This window comes from Pelodiscus sinensis, chromosome 1 (genome assembly GCF_052426305.1).
Source record: "Pelodiscus sinensis isolate ZL-2025 chromosome 1, ASM5242630v1, whole genome shotgun sequence".
Lineage (NCBI taxonomy): Eukaryota > Metazoa > Chordata > Testudines > Trionychidae > Pelodiscus > Pelodiscus sinensis.
In genome coordinates, this window is record NC_143052.1 from 283,362,788 (window position 1) to 283,388,360 (window position 25,573).

The 25,573-nt window shown below is 40.0% G+C and overlaps 1 protein-coding gene across 12 annotated transcripts in view; it reads right to left on the reverse strand.

The window, feature by feature from the left end:
- The window catches only part of TDRD3 (tudor domain containing 3), a 220,080-nt gene that overhangs the window by 75,182 nt on the left and 119,325 nt on the right, over nucleotides 1–25,573 (reverse strand). For all 12 annotated transcript variants that reach the window (XR_012900634.2, XR_012900632.2, XR_012900626.2 and 9 more), the window contains 5 exons: nucleotides 23,310–23,381; nucleotides 20,557–20,706; nucleotides 19,616–19,756; nucleotides 13,059–13,215; nucleotides 11,644–11,769 (listed from right to left, as the gene is read on the reverse strand). Coding sequence is in view for 2 of the 12 variants with exons in the window: in XM_075918923.2 (XP_075775038.1) it covers nucleotides 11,644–11,769; nucleotides 13,059–13,215; nucleotides 19,616–19,756; nucleotides 20,557–20,706; nucleotides 23,310–23,381 (646 nt within the window). In the remaining 10 variants the exon portion in view is untranslated. The remainder of the gene's footprint in view (nucleotides 1–11,643; nucleotides 11,770–13,058; nucleotides 13,216–19,615; nucleotides 19,757–20,556; nucleotides 20,707–23,309; nucleotides 23,382–25,573) is intronic.

Below are 25,573 nucleotides of genomic sequence, written 5' to 3' on the forward strand. Positions count from 1 at the left end.
AAATTAAGAGGATTATCAAGAGAGATGATAGGAAAGGAATTAAAAACTGACAAAAGCTTGCACAATGATGTCAATGCAGGCTTTGTATTTCAGTTGATGATTGACACCTAAAGAACATATGCTTAGGAAGCAGAAAGGACAACTTGCAGTGAGTTTTAATTCATATCATTTTCCTCTTTTTAACATTTGTTATATATTGCTTTTATATTTCTAACTGTTGCTTTTACAACATAGGTGAACCAAAATGTCCTTTTAACTAAAGTTATCTTCTTTCCTACTAGTATCATTGTGGATTTTTGGCTATATAATAATTTCTTAAAGTTTCAGAGGGGTAGCCATGTTAATGTGTAACTGAAAAAAACTTAAACAACATTTAATAGTCCTGCAGCATCTTATAGACTAACAAAAAATATCATGAGCTTTTGTAGGCACAACCCACTTCTTCAGCTGTTTTGCCCATGAAAGCTCATGGTACCATCTACATTTTGTCTCTGAGGCTATGTCTAAACTACACCCACCCCTCTGTAGGCAGAGGGATGTAAATTAGACATATCAAAATGCAAATGAAGCTGGGATTTAAATATCCTGTGCATCATTTGCATAATGGCAGCCACTGCTTTTTTTCTTCAAAACAGGGCTTTTCGAAAAAACCCGTCCATTTAGACGGGGCATTTTCAACAGAAATGCCCCGTTTAGAAAGATCCTGTAAGCCTGTACTCTTTTGAAATGAGGTATTTCTGTCGAAAATGCCCCGTCTAAAAACTGCCTTTTTTTTTTTGAAAAGCCCTGTTTGGAAAAAAAATCGGCAGCCAACGTTATGCAAATGAAGTGCGGGATATTTAAATCCCGGCTTCATTTGTACTTTCGATACACCTAATTTACATCCCTCTGCCGACAGGGAGGTATAGTTTAGACATAGATTAAGATGCTGCAGGACTATCCATTGTTTTTTTAAGTCTCTTCTAAAAAGTCTTCTATTTTTTCTATTTTTGTCCTTTTCAATGAATTGCGCTGATCACTTTCCTCAATAATCCCAAAAGTTTGGGCCATCAGACTGATATATATGCAGAATAATATACACTTGCAATGGACTCCATTAAGTACTTTGAACCAAAGATCTGGTCTAGAACTTAGTCATTCTTACAAAGACTGCATAAGCACTAGGTGTCTATGGATCTGGCAATACTGAGAACTGCTTTGACAATTATTCCAGTTTCAACAGCTGAGAGAAATGATTCGGCATCACAAAAATTATGCAAAATTTAGTCACTGCAGCCTCTCAAAAGATTTTCTGAACAGTACATGAACTCAGGCCATCTGTCAAAAAATTTTATCCCATTAAAATATACTAGATGTCACTAAAAGCAAAAATGTAAACATGTATTACAAAGAGCTGTATGACATGCTAGGAAATGTGTCATTTTCCCTCAACAGGGAATTTGAGGTTTTGGGTAAAAATTGGTAGAAAACTACCTCTAGTTTATTCCTTGTGTTTAAGAAAAAAAGGTAAAAAGTTAAAGATAATTATTGTACATAAATGCTAAATAAAAAGAAATCACACAAATGCAAGACAATTTACCTCTAAAATCCAGAAGTGAAGACATCTGCTAGTGTAATCTGCATACCTGCTGCATGTGGTACACTGTCCCACTTAGTGGCACCTAGACCACTTAAAGAGAGAGAATGAGTTTCTTTTACAGCCTTAGCTGACAGCCATCTGGCTTTTAGTTCATTCACTAAGCTCCAGAGTCCCAGGTTTGTTTCTGCCTGTTGGCATTACACTAGTATCACTGGTTTTTCTCTACTCTTTGGCCAGTGTGTACTGAGGAATGTCATGACTCCATGTTATGCTGAACTCATAGTTTCCTTTTCACAATCACAAGCTGAATGGTTAACTTACCAAGGATGATATTTTTAAAAGGTCCTGCATACTAGGTTGCAAAAACACACTTTGCAAATGACTATGATTCTCTGAGTCTCTGTATTCTTTGAAAAGATGACAGTTAATTAATTCTGTTATTAATCTATTTCCAGGTTTATGGGTGTTAAAGTATGCCAAGTTTAGGGATTATTTCCAAATGTTACTTTAAATTTCTCCCAGTCTTACATAAAACGTTCACCCTTCAACTTTTACTGCCTTAATTTGGGACACATGCCATAAATGTATCCAAAATTGTAAATATTACTATAGAAAAGACAATATAATGTGTATAATTTCATTTCTAGCCACAGCAAAGGGATATTACATTTCAGAAACAGGCATCTGTGTGTCTGTCTGTCCTTGAGTCCATTTGTTCAAGAACTCCTCCTAGAAGAGCTAGAACCTCCAGATCGGTATGCAGCTTTCTCTTCTCCTATTTTAAGCAAGGTTAGGCTCTGGTTGTGCCAGGAAAACATCAAGTGCCTAGAATGGGACTGCTTACCATAACATGGAAAGGGGTGGGGCAGTTTGGAGGGACACTATTCTGCAGTGACCAGTGAGCACAGGAGTCTAAAACTAGACTGCTTTCTTCTACAGCTCAACTTCCTGAATGTGATTTTCTATAACCTCCACAAGAAACAGCAAATCTTGTTATTCAAGCAATACACTGTAAACCACAAGCAAACAAAATTATAAAATTAGAGTTTCATAGAATCACGAGTGGGAAGAGACCTCACGACGTCAGCACGGCCAACTCCCTGCCCAAAGCAGGACCAACCCCAACTAAAACATTCAAGCCAGGGCTTTGTCAAGCTGGGACTTAAAAACTTCTAGGGATGGAGATTCTACCACCTCCCTCAGTAACCCATTCCGGTGTTTCACCACTCTCCAAGTAAAGTAGTTTTTCCTAATGTCCAACCTAGACCTCCCCCCACCACAATTTGAGACCATTGCCCCCCGTTATATCATCTGTCACTACTGAGAAAAGCCCCTTTCAATCCTCTTTGGAACATCCCTTCAGGAAACTGAAGGCTATCATCACATCCCCCCCTTAAATCATCTCTTCTGTAAACTAAACAAGCCCAAATCCCTCAGCCTCTCCTTATAAGTCATGTGCTCCAGTCCCCTAATCATTGTTGTTGCCCTCCGCTGGACTCTCTCCCATGCATCCACATCCTTTCTATAATGGAGGGCCCAGAATTGGACCCAATACTCCAGATGAGGCCTCATGAGCACTGAATAAAGGGGAATAAACACTTATCTAGACCTGATGGCAATGGTCCTCCTTAGAAGGGTATACTGTTGATTCATATCCAGCTTCTCATCTACTATAATCCCCAGGTCTTCTGCTGCCAAACTGTTTCATATCAAGGATGTCAATTATCAGACAAAAATAAATCATGAAGATAAACTATTTGACATACAATGAAAAAACATTTTTGATGGTCAAAAAGGGAATATTCATGCTGATTCCTTCACATTTTAGCAGCCTTCAATATCGCTGACCATGAGACACTATTGACCCAGCTGCACCTACTGATAGAAATCAATACTAGCACTATTACCATTTACAGGTTTGTCCATATATTAGCAACAGCATCAGAGGTACCTTGTAAATTTTAAATAAGTGATCATAAGCACCTGTCATCCATTCTTATAATTGTCAATCAGGAAAACTTTACATAGTTTTCCCCATTTTAATCTAATTTCATTTATTTCCCAAGAGCTAGTCTCTATGGCCTTTTCTATACTAGATTAGGAAACTGATTCAGCTAAACTCCTGTGACCTCTAATATACACACATTTAAACCTGATTTAACCTTACTTTATTGGTTTAGTTTTCTCTGTTAATTTATCAACACAAGGCAAATCAATGTAAGTAAGGATTAAACCCCTTTAAGTAAGTGTTAATTAGCAGCAGTTTAATTTGATCTGTTTTAAAATTTATTTAGTAAAACCAATTAATTTTTTCTAGTATAAACAAGGCTTTCAGATTTTTTTTATATAATCTTCCTTTCTTCACTGAGGTTTTGAATACCTCCTAACTTTGTATAATATGCAACTTTCAGAAAAATACTGTTCATTCTTCTTCATTAAAACATTATATAAATTTGACCATAACATCAATTTCAGTGATAATCCAGTACATTCCTCCCCCAAAACTTAATGCTATAAGGCTATCCCACATGACACTATCCAATTAACATTAATTTGAATGTATTTTTCAATTAAGATTAGGGAAAGTGGGATCAAGAACTTTAATGAAATCCAGATCCATCATATCTGTATTCCCTCATATCCTTTATTTTGTTATTCTAGGGGCGGGGGGGGGGGGGGGGGGGGGGAGGCAAAATCCATTTCTTCCTAGCATGGTTAATTCTTTATAAAGCAATGCTAAATATTACTCTTGGTTCCAATATCCTTAGATCACTCAGTCTTTTGCTTATTTCTAATTCCTTCTCATTTTTCCACCATAAAGAACTCAGCTGCTTAATGATCGCTAGATAGAAAATGAGGATCATAGTCTCCAGTACGATAAAAAGCAAAAGTGCAAACATATCTATACATATAAAACTCTTAATATATTATTAATTGGTGTTCCTTTCTCCCACCCTTCAATGTGTCTTTTGTCCTCTCAGATATGGACCTTTTTGACATTACCCATAAGGCAGTATCCTGAATCCTCTACACAGCAAGCCAGGGTGTGAATATACAGCTGACTAACTGGTTATGCAGTAACATCTGTGTGGAGCTTCTAAAGATTCTGGAGCATGCTTTGACTTACTACACCTTTACAACTGTAATAGCTGTCACATATTCCAAGACTTTCTGGGAGCTGTAGTAGTGTCCACACAGGACATGACTATGCAGCAAGCTAGTGAGCCAGAGTTTCACTCCCTGACGTCTCACACAGTCTTATCCCATGCAGACAATCTTTAAGCTAAGTACATTTATCTAGGATAGAAGTTAAGTTTCTTGAGTATTAACTGACTGAGATCGCTCCTCTTTCCCTTTTCAAATCAGGTGTTACAGTTGCTTTCGAATAGTCTTTTGCCCATAACTTTTCAGGAAAAGACAGCAAGGGCTTCAGTAAATTCAATAACAAGATTTCCTTAGTACCCCAATTTTTTCCCATAGGAAGTGCCGTACTGAATCAGATGAATGTTCCTCCATAGTGCTTTCCACAGTGTATTTATATGCTTCCCCTCCCCCCCTTTTTTTAAATACTGTTCTTATGAGAGTGCCACTTCAAATGACTTCAAGCAGCAGTTCCAGAGAGAGCTTTGAAATAGTCTAGAACAGAAGACAAAACTGCACTACTCACTGCTGCATCAGATCTAGAAAGGTGGACTGAGTGAGACACAATGCTTGAAAAATCTAAGTATTGACAGCCCTGAAGATTTTAGGTACTGTAAAAACTATACGTATGTTGAGTGTGACCTGGCAGTGTGGGCCAGAACCCTACCAGGAGACAGCACATGGGCTACCTCATAGCAAGCAACAATAAATTCTGAACTCCATCTTAATAGCATCCAGATAGAACTTATGGAACCCCCCTTAGACGTGTCTGCAGTGCAGAAAAACTATCTGAAATTTCTGAAATGGTTTGGTGCGACTGAGAGAGAAAAATCGGTGCTCATCTGACATCTAAAGTATGAAAAGAAACTTCCTGATTCAAGTTAAGAGAGTTTTTTGGGAGGTTCTTTGCCACATGGAACTGAATGAAGCATTGTAGCATCTCTCCCAGACTTTGTCAAGCATACGTTTAGGGTTTTTTTGCTCCTGATAAGTTATTCTTTGAAAATCCAGCAGATGGCAAAGGTACTGTTATTGTCCGCTATCAGGAGCGTATTAATGAGGCAAGCATCAATTTCAAGTTTTGTCAAAACAGTAAAGAACCACTGCTTGGAATGAGCTTCCTGACTTTATGACTCACTTACTTTCCTACGAAGGTCCAAGGTTTTCAACGAAGCAGCAGCTGAATTCACCACTGTAGAGACTTCTACAGTCACTAATCTTGACATCACTTGGTTATTGTGCAAAAATAGAGGTGGAAAAAAAATCACTGAACATAACTTCAGATGAAAAAATGGTACCCTCAAATGATCCATATACCTAGGACACACCATGGCATCCCATTTTAGACATTCCAATGCAGTTTGCCTTCAATTTGGCACTAAAGACCCTCCAGTGCATCCTTCCTGCCAGTCGGACTTGCCTAGCCCTACCAATCACTCAAGTTAACATTCCTTAGCCAGCTGGAAAACATGAACACACACTTTTCAGAAACTCTAAGTATGTTGTGATACTAGATTGGGCCTTTACCAGTCTGTTCAACAACTAATAATGACCCATTATGATATTTTGGACAGCGGATTCAACATCCGAGTAAACTACACACACATACTCTTTGCAGCAATATATGCAATTACTTCTTTTGTTGACGACTATGACAGTCCTGAGATTTGATGTAAGGATGTTAAATTGCAGTTATCTGGATAATCGTGTAGTCAATACAATTTGTATCGTCTACACAGTTAGTCAATAAGGGTCCCTCTGCAGAGCCATAGTTGGGGTAACTCCAGGAGCCGGCTCGAGCTGGGACTGCAGAGCAACTCTGGGAGCCACTCACACTGCAGCTCTGCATTTTACATGTAGTAAAAGCCGCTGGGCTCTGACTACATTTAAAATACAGAGGCACAGCACCCCAAACCAGTGCGAGCTAGGACTATTCAGTCCCAGCTAGCACTGAGTTCAGCAGTCTCTGTTTGAGGCAGCAAGCACTGTCTGCCATGAACAGAGGCTGCTCCAGCACCTGCTCCTGTGTGCGGCCAGCCCGGGCACCATGAATGGGGCTGCTTGGTGGCAGCAGCCTCTGTCTGCGGATGGGGCCCAGTTGCACGCTGGGACCCCCAGAGACAGGGGCTGCTGCTGGAGCAGTGTCTGCCCATGGCAAGCCTCGGTCTGCTGTAGGCAGAGATTGCTTCTCAGCAGTTTCCCCTATACCTCTCACCCACTAGCTCCTGTTCCCCATCTTTGCTACCCCTTATAGAGGCAAGGGAGGAGGCGGGGCAGCGACTAGTTGATACTCCACTCGGCTACACAAGCTTATGCTTACAGCGAACATCCCTAATTTGGGGGATTTTGTACAGTGACTGTACTGTGAAACAAATTCTTGCAGGGAAAACCTATAGGCTCCCTTCAAAAAGAAAACTGACTAAAGCTCTCCTCAAATATAAAGAAGGAAGTCAGAGCAAAGGCAGCAGGAACTATTATCAAGTAAACCACAAACAGATTTGTTTTTCTAGATCAGTGTTTCTCAAACTGTGCTTCATGGAGCCCCTGGGGCTCTGTGAGACATCTCCAGGGGCTCCGTGAGGTTGACAAACTGGAAAGCCATCAAAAGCATAATTGAGCATCGCCTTGAACTGACGCAATTAACACACATTGCTAGGGCTCCACATAAATGTTTACGCATGTAAAGGGCTCCAGAGCACAAAAAGTTTGACAACCGCTGTTCTAGATCTTAGTATGATGTGGTCTTACTTCGGGAAAACACAAGTTCTCAAAGGGTACATCTACATTTGCTTCCTAGTTCGGACCAGGGATGCAAATGCAGATGAAGGAAGTAGCTAATGAAGCTGGGATTTAAATATCCCGCGCTCCATTAGCATGATCTCGCTGGCGCGCTAGTTCGAATCACAGTTGATTCGAACCAGGAAGTGTGCGCCAGAACACATTAGTTCGAACCAAAGCTCTTGGTTACTCATTTTTTGAAGAGTACCGTTAGTTCAAACCAAGGGTTCTGGTTAGAACTAACGCGTCCCGGAGCGCACTTCTTGGTTCGAATCAGCTGTGATTCAAACTAGCGTGCCAGCGAGATCATGCTCACAGAGCGCGGGATATTTAAATCCCGGCTTCATTAGCTACTTCGTTCATCTGCATTTGCATCCCTAGTCCGCAAATGTAGACGTACTCTAAGGTACCACAATCAGTGTTCAAATACTACGTTACAAGGCATATGTGTAATCAAAAAACCAACTAGTGCACATCTTGTGTGACTTTCCCATACCAACACCTTATGTCAGCAGAGACCTTTGAGAGTGTCATTCTTGACAGAGGTACAAGGTTTGGACAAAGCAGAAACTATAAATACCTGTCTGAACTATGAGGATACAGGGAAAATACTGAACCTCCAAAGTCCTTCTCATGCTTGACATACATATAAAGGAATCAAAAATATTACCAGAAAGAAGATTCTCCACTGCATTGACCCTGCCCAGTACAAAATCATTAACTCCACAAACATCTCGAATGTCACAATTAAGAAGCCACTGTCTCAAAGGATAAGTTAACTACACAACATACACAAAAAAACTGCCAGAATACAAATAATTGCTCAAAGAATTCCATCATCACATGGCATAATGAAGCTGCTATCTTACACAGTTCAGTGTAGTTTCTCTATATTTCCCAAGAGGAGGCTGAGGCCATCAATGCCACAGAGAGCCATGGGATACTGTACTCCAGATTTTTGCTTCAGAGACGGATGTTCTAGTACTCTCTTTGGGAAGCTACCCAAAAATTTTTCAAGACTCTTTTTTTGTACCTATTGCCAAGCCATAGAATTACAGAACAAATACAAACAAATCCACTTTCTCTGCCTCTGTTGACTAAGGGTGGCAGCCTGATGCCCCTGACACACCCATTCAATAGTCACTATAATAACTAGTGATCCTGAAGGTGGATGTGAGAATGTTCTTATGTTATGTTCTAAAAATCATCAAACCCTTGGAGAGCACATAGTAATTGTGCTCTGAATGCTTCGATGTGAGACGCGATGAAGAGGGGCTCTGTTTTTTCTGTGATTTTATAGATTATCATCATTTTAGTGACTGGCAATGCCATACTAGATGGACCTGCCATTGGTAGAATATCAATCAGGCAACGAGAAGACACCCTGACATCCTGGACCTGAATGCGTAAGTCTGAAGTCATCTTCATTAACAATTTCTGATGAAACCTTATAATCATCAGCAGCTATTAGGTTTTCTTCAGGGAAAGAGGATTTTACTCACCTGTAACCTGAAGTTCTGTATTTCACTGTGGATTATACATGTACACCATATGCCTGGATTTGGAGAATTTCAAAGTAGCATTCACTGGTCAACACATGCATCCTGACTTGCCTCTTCCGGAGCAGGGTGGATCAACCATGTCTCCAGGTCTTTCTTCATAATAAATATAACAGGCTATGTCTAGACTGCAGACCTTTTCCAGAATACCTCCAGTATCCTGGAAAAGCCATGGATGCATCCAAGGAATGCGTCTGCTTTTTCGAAACAATTTCTGAAAAAACGGACGCGTTCTTTTTCCATCCCTGTAATCCTCATTGTATGAGGAAGAAGGGATTGTCGAAAGAGGAATTTGTCCAAAATGTGGCCCTGTGCAGATGGGCCAAATTTCAGAGAAGCCTCTTTCAAAATAAAAGCAGAAAAAGATACACAAATTGCGATTCGCAATTTGCATATCTTTTTCTGACTTTTCGTTGTAGTTTAGACCTAGCCACACATTTAAAACAGAGATATAGAAAGACAGGAAGTGGAATACACATCGAGACTACATATTTCGAAGGTCCTCCACTTACAAGTAAATAACTTCTTTGAGTAACGATCCTTACTATATTCTATTATGGGTGACTAACAAGCAGTCCTTAAGTCTAAGAAGAGTGCAAGGATGAGACCAGAAAGGTCATGCAGAGAATCACAGTGTTAAAGAAGCATTTGAGATGGAGTCCTGGACCAAGACACAGAAAGTTGTTAACATGTAGAAAAAGCTCCATATGGCTGCTCTACATAAACGTATGAGAAGCACTTCCTGAAGGGATGCCATGCTTCTGGCTTCAGCTGTACTGGAGGGAGCCCACTGCAGGGAGGTGGATTTGCAAGCACATAGAAGAGTTTAATGCAGCTGGAAATCCATTTGGAGATGTCCCTGGATTCTCTTTGCTATTGCAATAAATTGCCTAGGAGCTTTTCTAATTGCTTTTTATTTTCTGCAGGTAAAAGGTCAAAGCTCATTGAACACTGAAAGATGTTCCTCTGCAGATCTGTTAGATTTAGGTAAGATAACGAGTAAGTGAATGGATTGATAAAGAAGAAACTGGGAGATCTCTTTTGGTAAACATTTCAGTTATAGATGTAAGAAAAACTTGGATGAGTGGAATATTTTTCATAGTGTGTCTGCCATCATAGCTCCAAGGTCCCCAACCTTCCCACTAATTTGATAGTAACAAGTTGGGTGACCTTTACAGAGAGATAAGCCCCGGAACAAAATACAACTGGTTTAAAGGGAGAGAATGATTGTTAATACTGAGACTATCAGATTCATAGCCTATTGAGACACAATCACTTGGAGGCACTGGAAAGTTCTTAGGTGGCTTTTTTCCAAAATGTATCCATTGGAAGGTGTGTAAAAAACAGGGTAATCCTTCACAGGAGTATGGAAAGTGCTGATCACTGTTAGGTGGAATCTCAAAGTGCTGAGGGCATGATCCAATGTCTTTAATGATAGAATGTTGTCTACGTTAACAGAATCTCTACCACTTTTGGTAAAACCTGTGACATGGTCAAGATAAAAAGCATCTCCACTTAGCCTGATAACACGGTTTAGTGAACTCTTATCTACTATTTCAAAGAATGCCTTATACTGTGGAGGAACTTGACCATTCAGGAGTCTAGGTGCCGATCTAAATCCCACACTGTGAAATGGAGTGGACATGGATTAGGATACTTGATCTTGCCATTGCACTGGATTTGAAGACTGGGAAGGTCAAAATGGTAATCAGTGGGCTTGAGAACATGTGCAGGAGATTGGGCAGGTTATTAAATCAGCAGAGAGAAGCACTTATGATAGTGGGAGCCAAATTTAAGTGAAGGTACTTTCACAACTAGGTTGACAAAAGGCATCTTATATTGACCTAAACATGTAGAGTAGACCAGGAGAGAAAGAGGACTACCTACAGACTCACACACTGAATGGCTGAAGAGGAAGGAACTGAAATCCCGTGAACCTAGAAGGAAAAGAAACTAGCCCTCTCATGAGAAAATAGCACAATTATTTTGGGATTGTCCGGTCTCTTACTCTAGGCACCTTTATTTCTTTCACCTTCTCTTGGTCACACTCTTGAGTGGTTTGGAGCTACAGATCTACATTAAGATAACTCATGGCCCCATTACACCCTGATTCATGCCTATTCACTTAAAACCAAATACTATTACATGCACATCTGCCTTTAATCTGAGTAACAAATTGAAAGAAAACTCTCAGAACATTATCATTTAAAATTTTCATGGCTGTAATAAAGGGGAGTGGTCTCTCATGGGGGCCAGAGGAGGAGAGATGACTACTAACACAGTACAGTGGTAAAAAGAAAAATGTAAAACTTTCCATTAGATCCAAGATGACCATGAAGCAAATACACCTCTTCCTGTTAATAAACTTGTAACATCTCTCGACAACCAAGTGGTAGTGAGAAAATATGAATATATATTGTCAACTGAACACAACGCTTACATGAAAAACAAACAACATGAAGTTTCAGATGTTCTGATCTGACACAAATCTCAATATCTATAAAGACGATGCTTAGCAACGTAGAAAAATTTTGCCAATGGTCTGTGACCTTACTTTCATAGATCATTTTAATTTCAGCAGCTTACCTTCTACTGTTAGAGTACCCATTTTTGACTCTAAGAAGTCAAAGAGTGTGCTGGGTGCAGAAGGTCTGGCATTTCCTAGTTCTTCTTCATCTTCGGGTCTTAATCGGCCTCTGCCCTTGCCTTTCCCTGTAGATATTACAAACAAGTGACTTAGACCCAGATAAATCTACAGTAACTCTACATTTCAGTTCAAGCCTACAAACAAGAAAATAAATCAGAGCCACAAACTACAGTAAAATTCCGATAATCCGGCACCTTTAGGACCCAGGGGTTGCCGGATTATCAGATTTGCCGGACTATCGGAAGGGGGGCTATGAGGGGTCTGGGATGGGGGGAGATGCCACCTCAGACCCCTCATAGCCCCCCCTTCCGATAGTCCGGCTCTGCCCCAGGCGTCGCTGATTAAGCCGCTGCTGGTCAGTTTCAGCAGTGGCTGAATCAGGGACGCATGCAGCAGAGCAGCTGGAGTGCTGCCAGGTTGGTCCAGTAGCGCCGACCCTTGGCGCGGCGAAACCAACCCGGCAGCACCCCAGCTGCTCTTGGGGACACCTGGGGCAGAGCAGCTGGGGTGCTGCCGGGTTGGTCCCACAGTGCCGCTCCTCGACGCTACTGGACCAACCTGGCAGCACCCCAGCTGTTCTGCCCCAAGTGTCCCCAAGTCAGCCGCTGCTGATACTGATCAGGGGCTGATTCCAGGAAGCCCGGGGCAGAGCAGCTCTGCCTCTGGCTTCCTGGAGTCAGCCCTGGTCAGTTTCAGCAGTGGCTGAATTGGGGACAGCTGGGGAACTGCCGGGTTGGGTCCCGCAGCCCCAAGGGGCAGCGCTATGGGACCAACCCGGCAGCGCCCCAGCTGCTCTGCCCCCAGCATCCCCGATTCAGCTGCTGGTCAGTTTTAGCAGCAGCTGAATCGGGGAACCTGGGGGCAGAGCAGCTCCAATGGTCCGGCTGCCCGGAGCCCTTGCGGGTTCCTGATGGTGCCAGACCATCAGGAGTACCGGACCATCAGATGCCAGACCATCGGAGTTTTACTGTACATGGATTATTTTCAATTAAAAACACTTAAGTGTGATTTTTAAGTAGCAAACAACTACAGATGTAATACACAGAGATACTTTTCAGTTATTCACTGTCAGGTCTTGAATACATCATGACCTAGAGCAGGGTTTCTCAAACTTTGTGATACTGCAATGCCCTCTAAGTTGCTTGCAACCCCCCTCTAAGTTGCTCACAACCCCATGAGGGGTTGGGACCCACAGTTTGAGAAACACGGATCTAGAGGAAAACATATATGCAATTATGCCACTGCATTATTCTCAATACACCAGCAAAGACCATTATCATCTTTTTGTGCTTGCAACACAAGATTCCCTGTTATGTAGAAACTTCAGTCTAAAACACAGTTTCACAAGTTATACCTCTAGGTGGTGGTCCCTGAGTAGGTTTCTGTTTACTGCTATTCAGAAGAAAATTTAATGCTGCTTCTAGGCTGTTGCTATTATCCATAAGCGCCTGCCTTGCTGCTTCTTTACTGAAACCCATTTCTGTTATGTGTTTTAGAGCCTTTTCATCAACCTGTAATGAAAGATATACACAAAAGTAATCATGGACTATAACACAAATTCCATAAATACTAGGTTTGCTTGTAAATTGCACATTAATATTTAATCAGAACAATTTATTTTTCATGCATGATGACCAATACTTAGAGACATTTATAAAAATATTAATAAATAAGCATTTGTGCCTTTGTTTAACTGATTAGAGTGCACTGAGATGAAGAGACAGGGACACAAGTAATTTTAGGGGATGTATTTTATGTGTTATGGGAGGTTTTCTTTGATTTTGGGGTTTTGTTTTCTGAGGGGGAGAGGGGTTGTTTTCTATTTCTTTTTTGTTCTGATTTAATTTCAAATACAGATGTCAAACTCGGATTTCCATAGTTTAATTCTCCCTCCATGAATATCAGGTCAGATAGCAGTATCTCTCCCCTTATCCAGAAAAAAAAAAGACAAAAATGTATCAAAGATAGCTAGTGTAATGGGTGAGCTTTCTGTTCTTGGTATAAACATTGCCAATGGTTATACAAAACTAGATTTCTGACAAAGGTTATGCAAAATTATACATTCCCCAAAATAGGGAGGTTAGATATACAATAACTAAAACCAGGATAGGGATCTTTTGGCACACTGGAGGCACATGGCTCATCAAGGTTAGTCGCTGGCGGTCCATGAGATGGTTTGTTTACTTATACGTTCACAGGCACATATCCCTGCAGCTCCCAGTGGCTATGGTGCGCCATACCTGGACAATGGGAGCTATGCTTCCTGCATCTCCCACTGGCTGGGAATGTCGATCCACAGCCATTAGGGATCTGCTAGCAGCCATGCCTCAGATGCTCAGGCAAACAAACCCTCTGATGGTCTGGCAAACTGTGTGTGGCCAATGGACTAAAGTCTCTGCAAAACAAACCCAAAGGAAATACTAATATGTAATTTTCCTTCTTCAGTAATACATGACTTCTCATTCCCAATTGGAAACTATGTCTGAAACACAACCATAGCAGCGCTTTAACATCACTGTCCCTTTTGTTCCCTTCTTTGTCGGTAGCCATGCCATTGGTTCCAGAAGTGCTGCTGCTGAAGCACTTCACTGCTGCTTTTGCTCGGGGGAGCAAACAGAGCAGCAACATTAAATGGCCCTTCAAATCACCACGGGAACCCTGGGGCACCTGGCAACTGTAGTAGCAGTGGCCATAGAGGGGCCTCCAGCCCCAGTCCTTCTGCCCAAAGCCCCAGCCCTTTTGGGAGCCAAGAGCCATCCTCTCTTGCCAGAGAATGCTGAGGCTAGTGCAGGGAGCATTGGTAAGTCCCAGCATCTACTTTCACTCCTGTTAATGTCATAGGAAGGACGGTCTATGCTACTAACACTCAAGTGACGTACATGCAATGTCCAGCTGTCACAGATTTCCCATATGAGGCCAAAAAAGTTAATTTAACTTGTGACAGTCTCTAATGCGTAAAACAGACAGAGCCTTCCTATAATACAGGGGTGTGATGAGGATTAAATTCATTAATGACTAAAATGCACACAGCTAGTACAGTGACAAGGGCCATGTAGTTGAATATATCAGCAAAAAACATAGATGAGAATGCTGCTCTCCTGGAAAAAAGAAGTGCTGGTTTAGAATCCATTCCTTTAGCACTAGGTGAAGTCGGCACAGCAAATCTCTTCTACTGTTCTGTCTTCTTTGCAGATGGATAAAGAGGGTTAGTTGTAATAACTTTTACATAGTTATTACAGGGAAAATTGGGAAGGGGGAAAAAGAAAAGACAGTGGGTAAAAAATATATCAAGGGAAAGCTGAGCTGGAAAGCAATAGGGAGAACAAATAGTCTATAAGCACAAAGAGACTAGATAGTCAAAGGAGGTACATAAGAACCATTAATTAGCAAACAACAGAGAGTCAGGAAATACTTAAAGACTGATGAAACATCTAGATGGGATCATGAGATTCTTCAAAGACAAAGAACCATTGTTGCCTTCATTGTTTGATAGGTAAGTAATGACCTAACCATCCAGTATCTTTGTTTAATTCAGAGGTGTGAGAACTGAACTTGTGAATAAGATGAAGTTCCAGATTTTTATGATATATGTTAGGTTTAAAACTGACCTACGTCAACGATTTTTAATAAGGGATTCAAGAACATATTTTGAGAATCAAAGGGGTGCAGGCTGCAGTAAAGTTAAGAACCACTGACTTAAAGGATAGAGTCAGCAAATGCAAAATTACAACTGAATGTGCTTTTGGCTACTTGAAAGTTGGATACCACTGCCTACTCACAATATTAAATCTCAGTGAAAAATATATCCCTATGATTATAGTTAAGAGCTGTTCGGTTCAGAGTATTTATGAAGCAAAGGGGGAAACGTTTCCACAAAGTGTAGGTGGAATGCCTGTCTGCTGATTTTGAGCAGCAAGATAAATACCAAAGGTATTTAAAAAAAACTTAAAGGGGAGCTATATGGCTCAGGGAAGCTTTGAAAGCACATTTAATAATGAGACACAGTAATGTTTGTTGCTGTTGTGTGGGCTGCCTGACATTGGGTTTTCTTTTTGCATCCCAGTCTGAAACTTATAATTGCCATGTGACTGGTAATAGAACACTGCAAATGCTTCTGTTTCTATTACCTGTAAATGTCATCAGCCTCAGCCACATTGTGAACTAATAAATATGAGCTATTTAAGCTTCCATAAATAGATATTTATTCCAAACACACGAAAAAAAATATTTTAACTGAATGAAACTTTATAAATTCAGAGGGGAAAAAAAAACCTTTGAAGAGGAAAGAAGAGTAATTTTTATTTCACAAACAGATACACTAACTGGCTCTCTCACAGGTCAGTGAATGGCAGGCTATGATTCTCTGTACAGTACTCCCCCTCGGGATGCATAATGCATTGGCTCCAGATGGCCACATGGAATGTGATGTGAGAAAGTGTAGGGAAGTCCCAGAATGCAGTCTTTATGGGCTGCAAAAAAAGCTTGCACAGATCTTTTGATCCTGAAGGTCAACAAGCCTCTGCAGTACATATGTTTGTCCCTTCAGAAGCACTATAATCTGCTTTGCATCACTCTCCTTTTCCCATGCGTTTCTTCTATCTGAACTATCTCTGTCCATTCTGTCTGCGAGCTTAAACCTCCAAGCCTTGTGCACAGTATCTGCAGCACTAAAACTGTGCAGGATCTCTTCAAGGTTGCATTTCCAGCTCAAAAATACAATGCACAGAGGAACTACTGTGAATATACTTACAAGATAAATGGAAATTTGATGTACTAAATTCACTCCCCTTATAAAGACTACATTTCTCACTTCTGCTTGCAATTCAAAGAGCACAGAGACAGTCCCAGACACGGTGGGAAGGAGCAGGGGAACGAGCTAGCACAGGAAGTGTCAGAGAAACTCACAGGCATGCATGTGTGTGGATAGGACAATGGAACTGAATACTAGTACCATTTTCCACATGCTGTGGTGACATGATCTGATACCTTATTCCCAAGAGGTTGAAAGGATGCTGCTAGCCTGTGTGCTGCAATGATGCCTGCTAAGCGACATGGAAAAGTGTCCTACCTTGGCAGAAGAAATAAAACAACTCTTCCCAATAACATTCAGTAAAAGACTACAAACTAGGAAAGTTTGAGAGAGCCACGCAACATCCCAGTACATATAAACAAAACTATTCTGCAGAATTCCCTCTGCCTAACTGTAAAGGGAAATGAAGTGAAAAGCAACTCTGCCTCTACTGGTTGTTTCACTACCTCTTGTAGCTTGATAACACACAAGTAAATGAACAGATGTATCCTGCAATATCAAATCAAACTGCACTCTTGCTTTTTTCCCTTCATAAGACTCTCTCATGGTCTCCATCGTCAACTACATATTAGTTCGACTGCTCATGAGTCAAAAAGAGCCCATGGCTCTCTGAGTCACTGGATCCAATGGTTTCCAGTCTCCCATTCTCCTCCTCCTTGTCCAACACCTTCTCCTCATAGTTCACTCCAGTAGCCTGTGACTATGAATCCTCCCAAATACCCACAGAGCCCTTGGAGAAGGTGGTGGGATGCAGCTCCTTGTAAAATGGAATGTCTACAAATCTGTATCAGTGACTGTTAGCTACTCTTGCCTAAAGGTGCATCTGCTGCAGGCTCCTTGACTTTCGCATGGCATTGCCGCAAGTCCCTACTGTAACTAGGAATGTAAATATCAATTAAAATAGTCAACCTGTTAAACTATTAAAACTATTACTGTTTAACCATTTGTTGGCTGCCATAAGGCAACTGGGGCAGTGTTCCTGCTGGGTCTCTGAGGCATGGACTGCTTCAGACTAGCTTGCTCATCACATATGGGGCTGGCATGGCTCCGGTGTGGCTATGCTGGGGTCCCATCTGCTCACTGGGGCTTCTTTGGCACAGTGGTGGCCAAGGTCTCACCTGCCTGCCTGCCATGTTATCACGACCCCACCTGCCGGCCCAGTGCAGCCATTGCTAGGGTCCTGCTGTCCAGCCTAATATAGCAGGAGACGTTCCATCCAGATACAGCTGGTCATCCACTAGGGTTTGCACAAGGTTCAGTTAACAGGTTACCTGGTAAGCATTCCAGTAAGCCGAATGCTTACTGGTTAACCAGTTAACCTTTTACTTCCCTAGTTCTAGCCCTTGTCTCCCAAGACCAAATCAATCTGCTTGTAGATATTGAAATTTCCACAGCTAGGTCAAAGCTGTGTCTTCACAGCTTCTTCTATCCACAGATCCAGGACATCCATCACCTCTAGTGTACTCTAGGCAGGTACACATCTGTAACAGAGCTGGCATGATTGGCCACCTAGGTCCTAAGAGAGCTCTTCACAGTCAGCAAATAGAAAACAATATTTCAAAAATTCGTTAAAAGGACAGGGGCATGTACCTGCATAATTGGCCACTGGGTCACAGAGTTCAAAATGGTGACCAGAGCAACCATAGGTAGAGGGGGAATTTTGAAATAGTGAACAGTTCTTGGATATTACTAAAGTTGACATAAGTGCATGTATAGATTGACGTTGCATTGCCCCAACTATGTCAACCTACGTGTTACACCTATCGTGCAAGTTATTAAGTCGGTCATGTGATGAAAGCAGAATAATATAATCTAATTTATGAAAAATTATTTTTCATCTCCATATAAACAACACACGGATCCTGTGGAGATACGTATCTCAGAAACACATAGGATATAGATTTAAGAAACAACTACCACATTAAATGATCCACGACTTTTTTTAAAACTCTTTAATTACATTTAATATTTTTAAATCCAATGCTGGAGGCAGACATCTTGCTAAAAAGAAATGGCACTTTCGGCACATGAAATATTAAACTCCTGTTACATAAAGAGGTACTTGAAACAAATATCTAACCTGCTTTAATACTGGTTTAACAAACGGAAGAAAAAAGTAAACCCATATTAAGCAATTATTAAAGAAGTTAAAACTAGTTCACCATCCCTTCTATCATGCTGCCCCATTGTCACAAATGACACCTCTTTCCAGCAAGATGGCAGCCTCCAGCATGAAACACATAAATGTCAATTGTAATACTTAAACATCTTTCGTGGTTTGTCCCTGGTGACAAATATTTCAAGCCACATGCACTGAGAAAAATAAATGCAGGTGTTTTTTTAAGGACTGTTTTTATAAACTATCCATTTTGCCCACTGATGTGTTCTGAAAGTTCACATAACTAATACTACTGCTCACCAAGTAACTGTGACATAGATTTAAAAACAATGTTTTGTATTAAAATTGATAGTTTTGAACATCCTGCTAGAGGCTACCATCTTACATAACACAAGACATTATTTGTGACCCCAACATTAGGTTCCAGAATGAGAATGAATAGGACTGTCCCTCTTTTTCTTATCAATTTAAATATCAGAAATAGCACTTCACTCCATGGTTTAAACACTAAACATATTCTGTGATAATAAACCAATATTATTCCAGAAGGAAAATGGTTTTAAAATGTCTTGCTTTGGGCTTTTAAAATTGTGGTATAAAAAAAGTGTTTGATCATAACAATTAAGTTACTTTAATTGCAAACTGCTGCATGTATTTTAAAATTCAAGAAAAATATTGCTTTTATAAGCCCAGCACACAAAAATAACAATTTTTTTGAAGGCCAGTCTTTTTTGTGTAAGATTTTCCACATCAGTGCAATCTAGAGCCTGATGCATTTTATTTTTCATGAGTTAGCTAGCCCATGAAAATAAATTCATCTCAACAGACAGTAAAATGTAAAAATCTTCATGATCTTTTACAGAAACTGATGGAAAAATTATTATCTCATAGTATTTAAATAAAAGACGGTGAACTACTTTAACTTCTTTAATAACATGTCAACTTTGGATATTTCAGGTTCCATTTAGATCCTCATTCTTACCAATTCACGATAGACACCTTCATTTTTCCCCTCGGGTTTTGTTATCTTTTCTTTCTGGAACACTTCCCTATTTCGATTTCCTCCAGCACTCACAATAAGATTGCTTCTAGTACTGCCACCACCTCCTCCAAATGTCTTGGTCTTTAGATAAGAAAAAAAAATTCTGTAAACAACACAGTTAAGGAAGTAAACATTAAGATTATGCTACTACCGTAAATCTGAGGTACCTAAATATTTATTGTTATCGTTTATGTATATACAGATAAACTGTTAGCTTCCATAAAACAAATGTCATTTACTAGCTAGAATTTCCTTTCTTTCCTATGTCCGGATGAGGCTGTAAAAAGTTATACAATTTTAATTTTTATGAGTTACTCTGAGGCAAATCATAAAAATAAACTTAAATGGAAAACTGGAAGGAAGACTATAAAATAGCCCAAGGATTAAACATGTTAAGTTTAATAGCAATTCAACAATACCAAACACTAGTCAAAGTTTTTTGGAACTTGGAAATAGTGATTGAATTTAATAACTATATTCATTACCTTAATCACAGCATCAAAATAACTCCAATGCAGGCTGCCTAGTAAGTTAGTTTTCCTTATTCAAATTGTGTGTGCATAAAGCAAAACTGAATTATAAAATTCATGCATATTTTAGCAGACTTGGTTTAGGTCAAAATCAGATCCACAATAAAATATCCTATGATTAGCCTATATCACATTACCTCCTTAGAAAAGGGAAAATACACACCACATTTCCAAAAAGGCTCACTGCATTAGATTTCCTTTTTTTAATTTTTTCTTAATACATAGTAGACAAAATAAAATAAGAAAACAGATACTATAAATGCATCTCATATTAAGGAGAAAAATACTTGAAATAACTAAAATAATTACTTCATTATTAAGTAAAATCCTGGAGCAATTGTATATTCTAACCTCTTTGCTCTTTGCTACTTCTGCAATAGCAGCTGTTCTCTGTTTTTCAAATTCATCATTGTCTCCAACAGGTTTAGCAGTGATCATCATTTGTAGAGTCTTTCTCCGATCAAGTTCCTTGCTATCCACTTGCACAGAAGACACACATTTCTGTGACACAAAAAGCATTATTACGTAAATTTACTCTCTCCTTTCTGTTTTTAGTTAAACAAAACACTCATAATTCATTAAAGCAATAACTTTTTAAAAAAGTGAATCTCAAAAAATATACAGCTAGGACAACTAAAAATATTGGTTCACGGCATCTCTCTGGTCCATAGAACAAAATGGCCTTCAAACTAGAGGAGGAGGGGATCAAAAGTTTGGCACATACTCTTACCCTTCAAGGATGGCAGATTCAGTTGCCAGTGAAATGTGGCAAGAAAGATTAGAAGGGGAAATTTTCAAAAGACAAAGTTAACATTTTTTTACTTGGCACACTAGTACTACACACAAATTCATTAAGTAACCCACTAAATAAAAATCATCATGAGGGGTATTAAACTCTCTTCAGTAGGATTTGGGAATGCACAACACTTGTACAATGTTAGAAGCATTTAAACTTAAGTTTGCATATTCTGACTCAGATGCACACTAAGGATGGTAAGAGGTGGATAATTGACTAATCATGTAGTAGATTGACTAATCTACAGTTTAAATGTAGTAGGAGCCAGGCACACAAATGTAGCACGAGCCAGGTCAGAGCCAGAACTACATACATCTTACTACTTTTAAAAGGCAGAAACACAGCAGTCCTGGACCGGCAAGAGCGGAGACTGAGCCGGGCTTGCCTGACCCCAGCTCACACCAAGTTCAGCAACCCTGTCTGCAGGAGTGTCCTACCAGGAAGCTGGGACCACCAACAAATACGGGATGCTGCCAGATCAGCCTCTGTCCATGGCGAGCCCAGGCTGCCATAAACAGGGCCTGCTCTGCAGCATCCCCTATCTGCAATGGCCTGGGCCCGCCGCAGACAGAGGCTGGCCTCCCCTACTCCACCCCCCCCCCCCCAAGACTGCTGCCTCTTATCAGAGGCAGCAGCTTGGAGAGGGACAGGGAGCAGGTGGCCAGATCCCCCCCAGCACTGGCTCCTATTCCCTCCACCTGCTGCCTCTGATACAGAGGCAGCGGGAGAGGGGGAGTGAGTACTTGATTCGACTACCTGATAAGCTTAGGCTTATCAGGTAATCAACTACTCGACTATTCGCTCACATCCCTAATGCACACCAGGTATCAAAAGATTCACCAGTATTATCACATGATTGACTACAGGAGTTATTAGGGATCTTGATAAACAACCTGAAATACAAGACTGCTTCTGTGAAATATTTGGAATTCATAGGGACACAATTAAATACCATTTATTTTACTTTTATGAGTCCTTGAAGTTGTGACCTGAACAGAAACAGTTAAGCAGTTGACTAGAGACATATTTTCAGGACAAACTGCATCTTAGATCCCTTTTTAGTCCCAATCAAATGCATCTCTTAGGTAACAAACCAGTCTTTCTATACCTCATTCTGGTTTGACCACTTACATACTGGCTCTCTAGGCTGCAGTACAACTGGCTCACAACTATGGTAACAACCCAATTTTGGGTCCCGTAAGAGTTTCCATTTGGTTGCCAGTGACAGTGTACACTAGCAGTGACACAAGTAGTGTCTCCAAGACCAAGCATATGATGTTCACTTCTTAAAGATAAACTGCATTTTGCTAACTGAGTTAATACAACGAAAGATACAGATGTGCACCTCCTTCAAAAAACTTACCTCTCTAACTGTAGCTCCAGGAAGTGACTGTTGTCCAACTCACACCAGGCTCCCCCCTGTCTCTGTCAATCTGGGTGTCAGCTTCCATGTGCTCACAACCCATCCTGTTCTTTCCCAAGTCTGCATTTTTTTTTAAATTTAGCATTCTCTTTTGATCTTAGGCTCAGTCTAAGATTAAACCATCCTAGCCTGAATAGAGTCAGTTGGGGTATTTCTCCAACAAAAAGCTTTTCCCTTGTTTCTTCCAGGACTCTCAGTGTCATTGTTTTATTTCCCATTGGTTTCTCCCTAAATGGTCTCTCTTGATTTTACTCCTGAAAGTCAGGTAAGGTATACCTGGAATAACTGTGGGGCACCTGATATTCATTAAAAACTACACAATCTCCTCACTGCCCATAGCCAGTATTACCTTAGACAATGTGTTGAACATTAGCCTTGATGTTTGCCATGGTGTCCATGGAAAAATGTTTCATTACTTATGAATGATCAGAGCTTGAATTTATCTTCCATCTACCAAGTTCTAACATATTGAAAAGTTTCTCGAACACTTATATCTACACACTCTCACACACCTACACTTTCAATAAACATTAGGTTGCATTTTAAGTTAATTTTAGGATGTTTTCAGATTTTTTTACATTGTCAAGGGGAAATTTTGATCATGACTTGAAAGCTATGAGGTGTTAAAGACTACAATGTTCCTGATTATCTAAAGTATCAATTTACCACAGTGGTAAATATTTATCTAACATTTTCAAAAACGTAAAAAAGTTAGTTATATAGGAACATCAAAAAGTATGGTATTAACATGAAGTTAGGAAAATACTCATTCTATCCATTCTAACAACAAAATGTCTAGTCATTACCGTGTTAACATTATTTTACTAAATGCACATCCGGATTCTGTCTATACGAAGGTCAAAAGTTAAAAAGAGATTACTATACCTGCCCAAAAGGCACAAAAGGGGGTGGTCCACCTTCTGTTCCAATGTTGCTTCTATTGTGTTTTGATAAACTCTATAAAATTAAAACAAATAGCTTTTGATTAATAAGCTTCAAAAGAATACATGGCAAGGTTACCTGACAAATGTCTCAGAATTTTGGGAAGTTAATGGAAGTGGCAAGATAAAAAAAAATCGCAAACATTATAAAAATGTTTGCTTTATGCCTCTCATTTAGCTTGACTAATGAACTTCAAACAGGAAAGGTCCTTTAATATCAATATCTCTTAGATAAGGTAAATGTGTTTTCAAAAAACAAGTCCTTCACAACATAAAAATTTCTTGAGTCACTGTATCCTAAACCAGAGAAATAAAACTAGAATGTGAAGAGAGGAAGCCTGTTTAAAGAAATGCAAGTGACTAGTTTACTAGCAAAAGCTTACTTTTTTTTTTACTAGCAAAAGCAGGAACTCGACTAGTCACTTCCTCCCCTCCTTTGCTGCCTCTATCAGAGAAATAAAGTATCTTAAAAGGCGTGCATCTGAAATGCTAGTATCAAAGGAAGAGAAACAGAAGTTGGAGAACTGGGCTGGATTTTTAGTGACATGAAAAAGAGATGTGTAACTTATAAAATCTTCATAGCACTAAATTGTGTAACTTTGGGAACATAGATTCTACGGAGGATGAACAAAACACTGATGCAAGAGATAGCTTTCCAGAGATTGATATAAAATGGAACCTCTCTCCTGTGCAATATTATTCATGTTTTAGAGTTGTGGGGGCACCTGTGTCCCACGTACTGTATGCAGCCCATCAGGGTAATCCACTGGCAAGCTGCAAGACATTTTGCTGACATGGACTGTCCACGGACATGGCCTCTTGCAGCTACCAGAGGCCTCGGTTCACCATTCCCGGCCAATAGGAACCGTGGAAAGTGGCAGTCTGTGGCCTGTCTCTTCCCACAACTCCCATTGTCCACAAACAGCAATCAGTAAGGACCTGCAGGGGGCCATGCCTATGATAGTCAACATCAGCAGAATGTCTTCCAGCCCACCTGCAGATTACCCTGACAGAGCAATAAACATGACTGACACTGGTTATATATCCTCTTATATATTTCATAATGAACCAAATGCAGTCAAGCAAAGAGTTCACAATTTATCAACAGCACCATATATACACTGAAAGCTTGTGACTATAAGACAATGTAGCATTGACATATGCAACTTATTGTACTTTCACATTTCAATGTAATTACAGACTATTAGACCTATTTGACATCACAGATCAATTTCAATCTACTTTAAACCCCTGAAATAGTTAGTAACCCAATTCTAGTACCTAAGAGGCATCTTTGTAGCCTATATTCTAATCTGAGGAGACAGAAATGTTTAGATGTGATTATTTTTCTGTCAGTCTAAAGACTGAGTTTTAAAGAATATTAGCAAAGCTATACACCTGGGAGTCCTTACCTTTGGAATCCTCATTCCAGATGTGGAGCCCACAGGATAGGAGATAATGCAATCTGATTTAGCAATTAGGACGTGATTTTTATGAAGACAGTAAGGGTGTGAACGTTTAACTGGTAAGTCTCACCCTTAATGGGTGAGACTTTACAGTTAAGGCCCACAGGGGTCTGGTTAAACAATATATTTAACCATTAGCCAATTAAAAGGAATTTCACACCTCTAGAAGGCAGCATTAAGGAAACCTATATCGTTAATATATTATATTGATTTTTAACAACTATTTTTCAATTACAGAAGCAAAAAAAGGCATATTAGTACACATTTTCTTTGTGTATTTTTATGATTCAACATAATTTAAATCCATAACTCAGTTTGCCCAGAAAGGTTTTTTTTAAAAAAATGTTTCACACCATGAGACCAAAGATAATGTTCTTTGTTATGGTTGAAACGTTTGCCAACATTAGGGCCTGTTGGAAATAATGCTCATGGATAAAAGGCTTTCTGATGAGTTGACATATACAACAGGTCTATTTTCTGAACCAGTAAATACTTAACAGTTCAGTGGACTAAAATACCTCAGTGGTCCCTACATCCATCTGACAAAGGGATTCAATCTCCAGCAGCCATTTAGTATTACAGAAATCAATTAACAGACTAGAACATTGTCACAAGTCCAGAGTTTCCTGCTCTGGGAATAATCATTACTGCTTTGTGTTAACATTTATATAGGAGAAGGAAACAGCCAGCTTGTAACATTTTCTCCACTGATATGCTCTCCTAATTTGGGCACATTTGAGTG